Source organism: Myotis yumanensis, unplaced genomic scaffold, assembly GCF_028538775.1.
Source record: "Myotis yumanensis isolate MYYU_CA2020_CCGP unplaced genomic scaffold, mMyoYum1.0.hap1 SCAF_14, whole genome shotgun sequence".
Taxonomy (NCBI): domain Eukaryota; kingdom Metazoa; phylum Chordata; class Mammalia; order Chiroptera; family Vespertilionidae; genus Myotis; species Myotis yumanensis.
This window is the reverse complement of record NW_027223765.1, coordinates 35,252,197-35,266,567: the sequence shown is the minus strand read 5'-3', so window position 1 is coordinate 35,266,567 and position 14,371 is coordinate 35,252,197. Positions and strand designations below refer to the sequence as shown.

General features: G+C 44.7%; 1 protein-coding gene across 1 annotated transcript in view; it reads left to right on the top strand.

Annotated features, from left to right (window-relative positions):
• The first annotated feature begins 254 nt into the window (after positions 1-254).
• The window catches only part of SLC6A11 (solute carrier family 6 member 11), a 105,005-nt gene continuing 90,888 nt past the window's right edge, over positions 255-14,371 (top strand). The window contains exons 1-4 of the mRNA XM_070433630.1: positions 255-541; positions 4,125-4,259; positions 4,383-4,523; positions 6,733-6,823. Of these exons, the coding sequence (XP_070289731.1) occupies positions 304-541; positions 4,125-4,259; positions 4,383-4,523; positions 6,733-6,823 (605 nt within the window). The 5' untranslated portion in view covers positions 255-303. The remainder of the gene's footprint in view (positions 542-4,124; positions 4,260-4,382; positions 4,524-6,732; positions 6,824-14,371) is intronic.

Here is a 14,371-nt window from a genome sequence, read left to right as displayed (position 1 = left end):
GTGGGACAACGAAGGGGAAGAAACGCAAGGTGCTCAGAGCATGCACGGTGCTCCATGGCGCGCAGCGCGCGGAGCGCTGTCGGTGCGCATGAGGTGCTCGCAGGCAGGCTCCGGGGCCGAGCCCAGCGGAGGCGGCGTGGGCGCCCTGAGGACCTGGCCGCCGCGCCGCGCCCCCTTCCCCGGCCCGGCCCCTCAGCTCCACCCCCTCCCTCCCCCTCCCGCCTGCTCGCGCCTCCTGAAAAGCCTACCAGCCCCGGGCGGCGGCGCAGAGCCGGCCCGGCGCACCAGGCAGCCAGTGCGGCCATGACGGCGGAGAAGGCGCTGCCTCTGGGTAACGGGAAGGCTGCAGAGGAGGCGCGGGAGTCTGAGGCGCCAGGGGGCGGCGGGGGCGCGGCGGCCGTGCGGGTCCCGCGCGACAAGGCGGTCCACGAGCGCGGCCACTGGAACAACAAGGTGGAGTTCGTGCTGAGCGTGGCCGGGGAGATTATCGGGCTTGGGAACGTGTGGCGCTTCCCTTACCTGTGCTACAAGAACGGAGGAGGTGAGGTGGCCGGCGCGCGCGGCCCTGGAGAGGGCTCGGGAAGGGGGAACCAGCCCGGTGGGTGCTGGGAGGCTGGGCGTGAGCGCGAGACCCCTCCCGCGCCTGCGTGTAGCGGGGCCCTGAGGGGAATGCCGGCTCTCGGCCACCTGGCGCGGGAGCTGACCCCCGCCAGGCGCACCTGCCCAGCGCGCATGCGCACGTGCTCTTCGCACCTCTGTGAGCCGCCTGCCGGCGCCGCACGTGATGGCCTGTCTGCCGCCCAGTCCAGGAGCCCTTTGCATTTGCGACCTGTACTGCCTTTGGGGGCGGGAGACAACCCCTTGGAGCCTCCGCTTTGCTAACTGGAAACCTCCATGAGGAAAAGGAGCTGGCTTTTGAGCGCTTCCTGAAACGCCAGGCTCCATACTGAGCATCCCCTTGAATCTGTAGACTCATCTCACCCATTTTGCAGATGAGGCAACTAAGGGTCAGAGAAGTCACTCACTTAGAAACTGTGATAAAGATGGCGTGCTGATACCGAAGGCCTTGTTTTTAAAGTAGGATTAGACGGATAACAGGGAGTACTTTTTGGTTAGGCTCTGCTGTTTGATTTCCTGCCCAGTCTTTCATTTGCTCTTAAGGCCCTTTCTATGGCCTCCTTTTGGGCCTCTCTGGTGGAAGAATTGGCACCGAGCAGTTTCCTTTACTGGTCTCACAATCACCCACGACAAATAGCAACAACGTTGATTTATTGTTTAGGAGCTGCTTAGAGATTGGGGGTTGGGGCCCAGGAAAGGAAGGTGATGAGATAATCCTTTGTAGTAACAACATTTCCAACTAAGTTTGGTGGAGATGCAGCAAGTGCATCCTCAAATCTCTCAGTTTAAGACATTGGGCTCCAGACTTCAGGAGCTCCCACCTGTCATTATTATCAGAACAGCCAGCAGGTCTGAGGCAAAGGACCTTGTAAACCTGTATTGGGTGGCATAGTTTCCCCAAGAAAAAGCCTGTATCTATGTATTCTTCTCCGTCTTTGCTGTTTCCCTGCCTCTCCAGCAGATCCCCAGACCTCGGTGAAAGTAGCTTGGAGTTGGCTGGCAGGGACCATGCTGTTAGGCTGTGTGGAGCAGGATTTGATGTGTGAGCAGCTGTAGGGAAAGCAGTAAGGGTACTGCTTAGCCTGAACCCTTTCTTTGGAGACATTCATCCTGAAGGCACAGGCTGCTCCATGCCTGCTCTACACTGGTAATGACGTGGCTGCTGGTGTAGTGGCGTGGCAAGGGGCAGAGAAGCAGTGGCCTCCGGGACCCTGAATGTGCCTTGCACCCTTAGCCGTGGATCCCACCTCTCTGCAGATTCAGCCATCATAAGCTACATGCCTGCTTAGAAACATGTGCAAACCCTTTAGAATAGCCCCAGACAAAAATTGTTTTAGCATAATATTTTCATGCCAGAAATTTTTATGCCGAAACTAAAAGCATTTCTAAAAGCAGAAAGCAGGATAAGTTGGGTTCATTACAAATTCTGCCACAGATTTAAAAGGTTGTGGTGAGTAAAGTTTAAAAATTAGTCTTTTTTAAAAAAACTCTAACTTTCCAAGATTCTCCATTGAGTACACAAATATCCTGATTTAATCAAGACAGTCACCTTAAGGATTACTAGCTTTGTGGATATATAGGCTAAAAGGCTTTTTAAAAAGTGTCATTTGTTCTAGAGCAGTGGTTCTCAACCTTGGCTGCACATTAGAATCACCTGGGAATCTTTTTAAAATCCTGATTTCTGGGCCTCATCCTCCGGAAATTCTGTTTCTTTGTTACTAATGTTGTGGCCTCACCTTGTAACAAAGAAACAATTTCCGGAGGATGAGGCCCAGAAATCAGGATTTCAAAAAGATTCCCAGGTGATTCTAATGTGCAACCAAGGTTGAGAACCACTGTTCTAGAGCTGTGGTCAGCAAACTGCGGTTCTCGAGCCACATGTAGCTCTTTGGCCCCTTGATTGTGGCTCTTCCTAAGCCAGTGATGGCGAACCTTTTGAGCTCAGCGTGTCAGCATTATGAAAAACCCTAACTTAACTCTGGTGCCATGTCACATATAGAAATTTTTTGATATTTGCAACCATAGTAAAACAAAGACTTATATTTTTGATATTTATTTTATATATTTAAATGCTATTTAACAAAGAAAAATCAACCAAAAAAAATGAGTTCACCTGTCATAGGTTCGCCATCACTGTCCTAAGCCTTAGGAGTACCCTAATTAAGTTAATAACAATGTACCTACCTATATAGTTTAAGTTTAAAAAATTTGGCTCTCAATAGAAATTTCAATCGTTGTACTGTTGATATTTGGCTCTGTTGACTAATGAGTTTGCCAACCACTGTTCTAGAGGATTCACAGGTAAATTACAGCATATTAGGAAAGCTGCTGCAGCTTGTTTTAACCACTTAAGTTTAAATGCAGCAAACACCCTCTTATCCCCTTTCAGACACTTTTCGCCTTCTAATATTGTTCCCTTCTAATATTGTATCTGCTTATCAACTGTTTACCTTTTTAAAAATATCTACACAGCTCTATTCATAGATTTTAATGGTAGTTTAAAGTATTTCTTTTCTACTGTGAAACTTTAAAAATAGTGTCTTGCACAGAAAAGCTAAGAACCTTTCAAAACCTGGTGGATATGGCTCTATTATCAGGATTAATCAAAATTGTTGCTATTGATCCTGCAGTTAGAGAGACTTCATTTAGCAAAAAGCAATTTCAGTTAAAGCCTTCATTTGTGAGATCAGATGGTGGGGAATGGCATGTGTTTTTCATGCTTTGTTATTAGAAAGAGAGAGAATGAGGGATTTGGAAAAATCCCTCTCTGGTTATAATAGCTCATGTTCACCTCAGTTATTTAATTTGTTTTATAGAAAGGCACAGGCAATGGGTATTGTGTTTCCAAATAGGAGCACTAAGGCTTATGGTGGTCTTTTCTCAGATTGATCCAAAGCCAGCCTTTCTGGACAGATTCTTGCTGCAAACTCTTTATAACTCAACTTCATACCTGGGCCTCAGGTATAGGCGCCTGATATTGCTCATTGCATATCTCCTTATGATTACTTTTCTTTATGAAGAAGCTATTTTGCAGGTCATTTCCAAAGTACATAGAAGAAGGGGTCCCCTCACCTGGCCTTTTGAAGTTACTTTAGAATAAAAAGGAAGGATGCAACATTCAGAGAGAATGAATTTGACCTATGCTTGAGGGTGAAATGTAAAAACAAAAAAATCAAGCAATGAAACACTTTCTTTTACATTATCATCTTATCTACACAATAATTCTGTGAGATAAGTGGTATAGATATTAGGTATTAAAGCCCCATATTACAGAGGAAGAAGTTGAGGCAGGGAGATGAGAGATAGATCACTCAGGGTAACAGGTAGCAGAGGGCACAAGCCCAGGCCCACATTTTCTGACTCTGGTCCTCATCCTGGCAACCTGATCTCAAGCTCAGAGAACATGTTGTCTTGCCTGTAGTAGGTGCTTAGTAAAGATTTCTTGTGCTGAACATAAAATGGTGGGAGCAATTTTAACCTCATTCCCATATTTTGCATTCTTGCAGGAGCATTCCTGATTCCCTATGTGGTGTTTTTTATTTGTTGTGGAATTCCCGTGTTTTTCCTGGAAACGGCTCTGGGACAGTTCACGAGTGAAGGTGGCATTACATGTTGGAGAAAAATTTGCCCTTTATTTGAAGGTAAAGATTGAGTTAATCAGAAAATAAAATTATGCCTGAGTGATGTTAGGTTATGACAAGTAGCTGAACTGTTTATGTAAGGTGGACAGAGATTTAAATCATTCCCTTTCCTTGTTCTTTCAGGCATTGGTTATGCAACACAGGTGATCGAGGCCCATCTAAATATATATTACATTATCATCTTGGCATGGGCCATTTTCTACCTGTGCAACTGCTTCACCACCGAGCTCCCCTGGGCCACCTGTGGGCATGAGTGGAACACAGGTATGCCCTCAGGGCGGGTCTCTCTTCTGGTCCTGCGGGGGGACCTGGAATTGGGGGTGTGTCTTTGTCCTGGAATCAATCCTGACCTCTGGGCTCTCTCTGTGAGTCCAGATTCCACTGAAACTGTAGGTCAGTTCTGCACTGGGGTCTGGGTCCATGCTGTGGGTTGCAGTGCTGAAACCTAAGCTGAGCCCTGGTCCAGGAATTGGCATGGGTAGAAGATGATGATGCTTTTTCTTCGTTTTGCCAAATACAGAGACTGAGCCCTTTGGGGGCAGAGTTTCACCATGAGGGATTCAGACTCTAATTTCAGCCCTGCTTCTCTAGGCATTGGATTTTCCTTTGTGAAATGAAGGGGTTGCAAATGGGGCCAGTAAGCCAATTAGGCTTTAGGTCAGTGACCAGCAAATATAAAAAATTTATTTGACAGCTCAAATTGAAAAATCGGAAGACTTCACATGAAAATCCAGATTTCCAGCTTCTCTGAAAAAAATTGAAAAGATCTGGCAACACCAGACCCACATTCCCACATTCTTGCTTGGCAGCAATGGTTGCAGCAGAGAGACAGCTGTTACCTTTGGATGAGGCCTCAATTCTCACCCAGTTCACTTTGCTCATTTACTTTACCTGTCCAACACAGGTAGATATTTAAATTCATTATCCCACCCTACCGCTTGAATAAGTAACTTTTTAGATTACTTTAGATTCTAATTTGGTATTTGCTTTTCAATTTGTCATCCTTTCAGGACCAAATCATAATCCAGAGAAGGCAAATTCATACCAACTCATATCTGTGGTACCTATGCTTAGAGCAGACATCACTAATCAATTGTAGAACTCTTTCCTTTTGAGTTTAGTGTTGACCTCAGAACCCTTCTCAGCAGTGCTCCAGGCAGCTACTGCCTGACTGAAATTGACATACATGCTGTAAGCTATTCACCATCCCTGTAGTTAGGTTGTCCCTGGAAGCGGCCTGTCATCCTGAAGGCTGAGCTATGGCGAGATTGGGTAGGATGTTGGTCACCAGCAGAAGGAACAGCAGGTATTAGGCCTAGAAAGTGCTATGAACTAGCTTCTAGCCCTGCATAGCTTTGCCCTGCTCCCTTTCCTGTTGCATTTTGTGGACTTTTCACTGTCTCTTTAGGGCCCTGGTTCTTAACCTTTCTTTGGCCAGGGATCTCTTAGAGATGTTTATCAAATTAAAATTCAAGGACATATTCTTGGAGGCCTGTGAGTCCTCCATGATAATTTAATTGTGTATATTTATTTTGAGGCTACTCTAAAAATATGCACAGGTTCTGGATCATCTGCGCAACACCTTATAACAGGACAGTCAGGATATTCAGTGCCTGACTTTGTTCGTGTTTACAATTAAAGATGTATTCTTGGTAAATAGGATGATGGCAGCCCAGGAGAAAAGAGCAGAGAGATTTAATTCATAAATGGTGCATTAGTACTAAATGAAGTTCCAGTTGAGAACACCTCAAGTTATAGGAATAAAGGTTTTGCAAAAGCATGAACAGAGAAAGATGGTAATAGAATTGAGTCTCAAATAGTGCATTGAAAAATAGGCAAGCCAAGACCAATATAGACCCTGCCTCCTGCCTGTCAGTTCATTTCTGTTGAAATCCATTTTAACATTACAAAATGGCATTATCTTACACACCTGTTTTATGCTATCAATTTGAATTGTATTGGGTCTGTAGTTTAGTTGGTATTTATTGGTAAATTTAATTCTAGTTTTATAGTTGTATGAATGCTGTAATTACAAAGACTTTGTAACTCGTTATTTATTTGTGCATGACTAATGATTATCTTAATAAAAATACCTTGTCAAACTTAAGTGTCTGAGAATGTGTTTTACTCTAGAAAAAAGAACTTTGAGAAACATCATTTTAGAGAATCAGACAAGCCTTTGACAGGGAAGTGGAAAAAGGGGAAGGAGATTCGGGAACAAGGCAGGGAGAAAGTTTGATAGGGCACATTGAGTGAGAATAAGAGAGAAAAGGCTCCCTGCCCCCCAAACTTTTCCTCCTGTTTGAATCAACCAGACCAAGCCGCTCAAACTGTTTGCAAGTTATTGATTTTACCCCCACTGTTCTTTGAGGCATGTTTACTTGGAGCAGTTGCTCCATCGGCTCTGAATGTTTTTCAAGATCCAGCCCTTGTGGAGGTTAATCTTGTATTTCTTGTCTTGTTTCCACTGTAGAGAAATGTGTGGAGTTCCAGAAACTGAACATGAGCAACCACAGCCATGTGTCCCTGCAGAATGCCACCTCTCCCGTCATGGAGTTTTGGGAGTAAGTGGAATCTGACTTATCTTCCTTGTCCTGTGAAGGCACCGTCCTTGTTCTGCTCAGTTAATATTGCCCTCACCCGTGGAAAAGGCCTGGCCCTTCCTCCAGTCTTGCACTTCCTGGCGTCCGTGGGCATTTAATGGTGCTGGGAGCCAGAGTGGACCTCTTTAGAGCTTCCCCAAAGGGACGGCTGAGAGAAATGCTTTCTTGTTCTTTGATGACATGTCAGCATGCCTAGTTGCTTATTAGGGCAAGAAGTGATTGGTAAAATGATGCCCAGTTTAAAATGTATTTTTAACAAAAGAGAAGATGTTTGCAAAAATCTTAAGTCAAGAGTACATTTAGCCTGGAAAGCAGACCTCTCCAGGGGGAACAGGTGAGCTTTCTTTCAATAGCTGAAGTAGATGAACTTTAATGGATAGAGGTTATCGAGAGGCAGGTTTCAAATGTGCTTAAGGAAGAGCTTAGTCTCGCAGCATTGTCTGTAAATGCTTCTGAAAGTTGTGAGCACTCATCCCCAGAAGTGTTTGACCAGTGTAAGGCTGCTGCCAAGTGTTGTTGGGGAGGTGTCTGAATCCACAGACATTACAGGCAATAATTGTAATTCCTGGGAGATGGGAATTTTTTTATCTGTGTTCCAAAGGGGTTTATGACCTGGGAATTACAGGGCTGCCACATATGGTTGTATTAGTTGTTCGCTGCAGACCCCTAGCGGGGCTTTATTAACTGTGGAGTGTGTGCTCCAGAATTGTGCAGTGTCCACCTGCATAACTGCACACGATGGCCCTGATTTAGGAGCATCTGCAGTAGAAGTGGGGTCCCTGCCCCACGGTATTCAAGAGGCTTCCTTTGTGGGTCAAAGGCTGGCTGAATGCTTTCTGACTCTTTTTCATCTGAAAAAAATCTGGTTCATTGAAAAACCTCCGCTATCTTAATGCTCATTACTAGTAGCATAGAGGAGCAGTGATTTTATGAGTGATTTTTATTTCTTTCCCAGGTACCATTCCTCTCCTCATCTCTTTAGAAGTCATTATGCTGAATTTAGATTTATCATTCTCATGTTAGTGCTATATGTATATTCGAATCCCAAATAGTACCCAGGTCTTTCTTGTAGGTTTTAAAATTTTACATTAACGGTAACCCTTACTTACATTTTTACAATGTTGTTTCTTTGCTCAATATTGATTTAAAGATGTGTCTCTATGATATGTGTAGCTTTGGTTCATTCCGTTTTTCCTGTTATATAGTATTTCAATGTATGAATAGACTTCATTGTATTTATATGTGGTCTGCAGAGGAGCAGCATTAGAATCGCCTGGTTAGAAATGCAAATTCTCCAGCTCTTCCCAGACCAAATGAGTCATAGTCTCAAAGAGAGGATCTATACAATATAGCGCTAGAGGGGTGGCTGCTGTGGTGGGTGGGTGGGTCTGTGTGGCCTTTTCCAGCCCCATCAGGTGATGATTTCTCAGAGGACTGCCACAGAAACTTCTTTTGGACCTGCACATTTGAGGATCTGTAAAACATGGTCTCTCTGTGCTCCCTTAGAGAACCCATCCTAAAATCCCACACTGGGCAAGGTCTCTATGTAATTACTGTTGTTTGCACCATTCATTTCCTTTGTTACATATATGGAAAACCTCAATTAAGTAATTATTTATGCAATATGCTTGTTTATTGTCTGAATTTCCCATAGACAGTCATGAAGCAGCACCTTTTCTGGTTTTACTCACCACTGCTGGTCTATGGAAGGCCCCCAGTGAAGGATTACAGGATAGATGCATGAGAGACAGGCAGGGAGGCAGTATTTCCTAGAAAATACTACAAAAGAAGTGTCAAAGTGGGCTCTGGCAGGAATTCATCTTGTCACTCAGCTCCCCAGCGACAGCCCCGATTACTTCCAGGATCCCTTTACAATCCATATCACCTACCCATTTGGACACAGATTCAGGAGGGGACAGTTAATCTGTGTCTGCAGGTGTCCCTGGACCTTTTTGCCTGCGACTGGGTCATTCAAGGTGAACATCCATGGGAGAATGAACCCAAGGTTCTAGTTTTGTATTCGTATTGCCTCTGTATCATCTCTACAGTGTTGAATTCTGCATCCTGAAAGTCCTCAAATGCTGGTGTGACACTCACCCCTTCAGAAGGCGCTTCCGTAAGACAGCTCTAATTCATCTTTCCCCTGGAGAAGAGCTTGGAATGTAGAGACTCTGGGAGATGTGCATAGCATCCTATGAAAAACTATTTGGGCCACATAAATTTGAGAAGGGCTGAAAGCTACCTAACAGATAAAGAATATCTGTTATCTTTGATTAACCCAACTTTCCAAATGTATTTTCCAATGAAATCTTTTTCTTCCCTCCACCCCCACCCTCACTCCCTGAATGATGGCATTATACGACACATAGTCTGATAAATACTTTTCTAGGAGGAAGTTCTTCCTTAAGTTGAGCCGACAGTTGGCTTCTGAAGCTTTGGAAACAACAGGCCTTATTCCTTTTCTATGTGACAGGCCTTCAAGTATTGGGTCAGGTTTCCTCAAAAACATTTCTTCTCTAGTTCCTTTGCTGTGGCTCACGGGTACCTCACCTCTGTTCACATCTTCAGTGCACCCGTTTTGTCCTTTTTCAATGCCTCTAACTCTGGGACCTCACTCAGGGCCACATTATTGGTCAGAGTAGACTGCATTGCATATTCATTCATTTGGCAAGTGTCTGAGCTCCTGGGGCGCATAGGAAGAACACTGTGCATTTGTGGAGGAGGCGGAACTATAAGATGCGGATCTAATCCTCTAGAAATAGAGGTGAGACAGGCCTGCACAGATTACCATAAAATTCTTCATAAAGTGCTGCTTCTCCGCCCAGGGCCAGCCATGGCTTCACCTTGACCTTGGGCACCTGCCCCCAACCCTATTTTGAGGATCCATTTCCTTTTCCAGGGTATAATTAAAATTACTAGCTTAGCCAGTGAAAACAGCTCAGGCCCTAAGTCAGTCCTGGATTCTGGCTCGAACAGGGGACCTATGGGGTAGGAGTGGCTTTTCTTCCTGATTGCAGATTTCAAAATTTGGCCATCCTGGTATCCCTTAGTAACTCACTGTGCATCTGGTATCCTTGCATTTATTTAAATATGTTTGCAGTTCTAAATTTTGAGCTTGTGTCCTCTGGTGGGATTGAGTCCTAGTATGTGTGTAACCAGCATTGTGGCATCAGATGGACTTTGTTTTCATATTCTTTTCTCAGTCTCTCAGGTCCCTTTAGTGTAGGGTTTTGTGAGCAAGTTCATGCTTACTATGTGTACAGTTGAAATCACTTATGCATGGTGTCCATTCAACAAATTCTTTTGAGCACATATGGTGTGCTTGGCCCGTATTAAGCTCTAAGGACTATATCTTTGTTCAAAAGGATGAGGTCTTGTTTTTCTGGTTTGTGTACACGAAGAGTTTTTCAAAATTTGTTTATTTTGGGTTCTGGCCAGTTTGGCTCAGTGGCTAGAGTGTCGGTCTGCTGACTGAAGAGTCGCGGGTTCGATTCGGGTCAAGGGCACATACCTCAGTTGCAGATTCGATCAGGGCGTGTGCGAAAGGCAACCAGTCAATGTGTCTCTCTCACATCAATGTTTCTCTCCCTCTGTCTCTCCCCCTCCCTTCCACTCTCTCTAAAAAATCAATGGGGAAATATCCTCAGTGAGGATTAAAAAAAAGAAAAACATTTTGTCTATTTCAGAGTCACGTGGCCACTTGAATTGCTTTTCTTTGGATATAAAACGAGGGAGGCAGACGAGCAAGAGTGAAACCCTGATTCTCTCTGTGGGCCCAGGCCCTATCCCTGCCTCTTTTTCTCACACTCCTCTTCCTCCCTGCCCATCTCCTTCCTCTGCACTGGCCTTCTTTCTGTCCTTTGTTCATACTGGGCTTGTCCCGCCCTCAGTCTCAGGCTTTTGTTGTCCCTTTGTTTGGAAGATTCCTCACCAGGTCCTTGTGTGTCTGGCTCCTCCTTATCATTTAGTCTTAACTCGAATGTCATTGGGAAGGGCTTTCTGCCAATTCAGCTAAATCAGCACCCTGCCCCTCTCAACCCACATCACTCTGTTTTATTGTCTACATAGTACTTAGCTGAAATCCTCAGGTCTTTGTTTGCTTGTCTATTTTCTCTCTCCCTCCATCCAAGTATAAGCCTCATGCCAGCAAGGACAATTCTGCTTTATTTTCTATTATCCTGCCAGCGCTTTCTAGGTGCTCAATAAATATTAGTTGAAATGGATGAGTGGAAGAGTAAATGAATGAATAATGGCTGTTTCTTAACCCCTGGGAGTTTATCGTCTTGTCTATAAACTGGTGCTGATGATAACACCCACCTGCAAGGGTGCGAGGAGGATCAAAGAAGTCCTTACCAGCACCAAGCCCAGCACAGTTTAGGTCCTTGGGGAAGGTTTGAATGCAGACAGAGAATGTTCGTGATTGACTCCACTATTTTGGGGATGGGGATTAGCCCTATTTCCTTTGTTGCCAACCTCTCCGGATTGCTGTGAGGATAAAAGGAGAAAATGAGTACTAAGATCTTTGTTGGGTTGTAAATGAGGTGCCCAAGTTAGTTGCTGGTACTGAGGCTAGGTGACCTGCTCGGCCCCTGCCTCTGCTGGTGTAGATTCATGATTGAGCCTTATCCAGAGTTGGCCTGTGTGTCTGAGTCAAAATCCAGCACTCCGTGGCACTATCTGCTTCTGCTCGTTTGGATTGCTCCACTCCTAGTATATCACTTCATTCACAGTTATACTTCTGCCACTTGCCCAGTGCACGAACATGGGCAGCTTAGATAACCATCCTGAACTTCTGTCTAGTCCAGAAATAGGATGGTCATAGGACCTACCTGTCAGGGTTGCTGAGAACATCAGATGAGGCCTGTATGCTTTGAACATGGTACATGTGTAATATATGGTAGTTAATTTTACAAGGAACACTTTATTCAGATCTTTGAAAAGTCTACATGGGTACCTTTCAGAATTCTTAGGGAAGGCTCAGCCAGGTCTGTTTGCTCCTCACAGTGGACCTGGAGAACTCTCTTAGTGTATTTTTTCCCCTTGAATGTTCTTTCAACATTTTTGAGCAGCTATGCACAGTGTTCTGGGCACCTTGTCAATAGCCAGTAAGATGGGGGGCAGGGGTTGCTTTCTGTCCCTAAAGAAGCACACAGCCTGGTAGGGAAAGCCGGAAAGTAATATTATTTATAATTATATTATTTATAATTATTATTTATAATTATTATTATTATTATTATTTTTAAAATATAAGGCAACATTATCTTTAGGATGCTTGCATGGAGCCAAGATGAGGAAGCCCAGATGTCTGGGCTTTGATGAAGGCTTCCTGGAATTGGCAATGTTTAGCTGGGTTTTGAAGGATGAAAAGAAGTTCATGTGATTGATTGTGGAGTGAGTGAATGGCACACCAAGTAAAGAAAGTAGCATAGGCCAGAGCCCAGAACACCTGAAGTTGTTTGTTGAGGCTTGCAGACTTTACCTACAATACGACTGCATCGGAGCCTGGGGAATGGTGGGGGACTTTGCTGAGGAGTTAGGCAAGGGCCAGAGTATCTGTTCAGTGATAAGTCTTTATTGAGCACCTACTGTGTGTCAAGTATCATTGTAGGTTCTGGAAAACAATATGAATGAAACAGAGACTGACCCTGGTGGAGCTGACAGCACAGACTAACCAAATAAGCAGAAAGCATTAGGTTAAGTTGGGATTGATCTCCTGAAGAAAAAGCAAGCAGGGAGTAGAAAGTGTCACAGGCTCAGGAGGGCTTCTCTGAGGAGGTGGCATTTGAGCAGGGACCTGAGAGAAGTAAGGGATCTAGCTCTGAGGCTGAGGGAGCATGAAGGCAATGACCCTGAAATGGGAGGATATTTGGAGAAGAGCAGGCAGCCAGCGAGGCTGGAACCAGGCCTGAAGAACCTTGCACTTTTCAAGGTCCTTGAAAATACATAGATGCCTTCAAAGGCTATCTATAATAATAAAAGAGTAATATGCTAATTAGACCAGACAGCCAAACGACCTTCCAGACATCCTTCCGGACAACCTTCCAGATGAAGCTGCGGCAGCGGGGCCAAGGCAGAGACGGTTAGGGGCAATCAGGCAGGCAGATGAGCAGTTAGGGGCAATCAGGCAGGCAGTCAGAGTGGTTAGGGGTGATCAAGCAGTTAGGGGCAATCAGGCAGGCAGGTAGAGTGGTTAGGGGTTATCAGGCAGGCAGGCGAGTAGTTAGGGGTGATTAGGCAGGCAGACAGAGTGGTTAGGGGCGATCAGGCAGGCAGGCAAGTGGTTAGGAGCCAGTGGTACCAGATTGCGAGAGGGTGCAGGCTTGGCTGAGGGACCCCTCTCCCCTGTACACAAATTTCATGCACCAGGCCTCTAGTAGCATCTATGGAGTAATAGGATTATGTCTGAGAGGAAGATAGACATCCGGAGGGGCAGGGGTAGTGGGACACTTGCTTAGTCCAGGTGCCTGAAGCTGAGACCTCTGCCTGGAGAGAGGGGAGGCAGGGTGGGAATTGGTGCCCCCACCTGTCGGGAAAGATGGGAGGACGATGGTAATTCTGCCTGGTCATGCTATGCACGGAGGTGATTAAAGAAAACCACCTCTCTGATCTCTTAATGCCTCCTCAGCCTCCCACTTGCACTTAGATATCTCTGCACTTCCTGGGTGGGCTTTTCCTGACAAGGAAGGATGGGAAGCTCCGTTCGAATGTGCCTAAATTCTCACGGCTTTTAGATAGCAGCAGAAATACTTAGCAATAACTCCCAGTACTTGGGCTGCACATATGCTTTGTCCCCAAATTCCACTTTGACGTTCTGTTCTATAGGCATGACCACACTATTTATGTACACCTTGTTGATGGTAGCATTGTATGTGATAGGTAAGAAAAAACATATGTGTAATATGATTAGATAACTTATGGTATATTCCTGCACAACCACTAAAAAGGAATGAGGCAGAAAAGGTGTCAATATGGAAAAGATATCTAAGATAAGATTAAGTGAAAAAGGCAAGGTATAGAATCTTACATATAATAATATGTATATTAAGATATATGTATGGCCAACCGGTGTGGCTCAGTGGTTGAACGTCGACCTATGAACCAGGAGGTTAAGGTTCGATTCCCGGTCAGGGCACATGCCCAGATTGCAGGCTTGATCCCCAGTGGGGGGTATGCAGGAGGTAGCCAATCGATGATCTTCTCTCATCATTGATGTTTCTATCTCTCTCTTCCTCTCCCTGTTTGAAATCAATAAAAATATTTTTTAAATATATATATATGCATATACCTTATTCCCATGGAACATTCTGGAAGGATTCATAAGAAACTATTAACTGTGGTGATCACCTGAGAATGGAATGGGGGTAAGCAAGGGGATAGAAAGAGAGAATTTTACTTTTTGCTTTATACTTTTTTGTACTATTTGAATTTTTAAAAAATAAAAAACCAAGAACATGATTATTTGATACTAGTAAAAAAGTAGAAGCCCTGGGGTCACTGAATAAGTTGTCA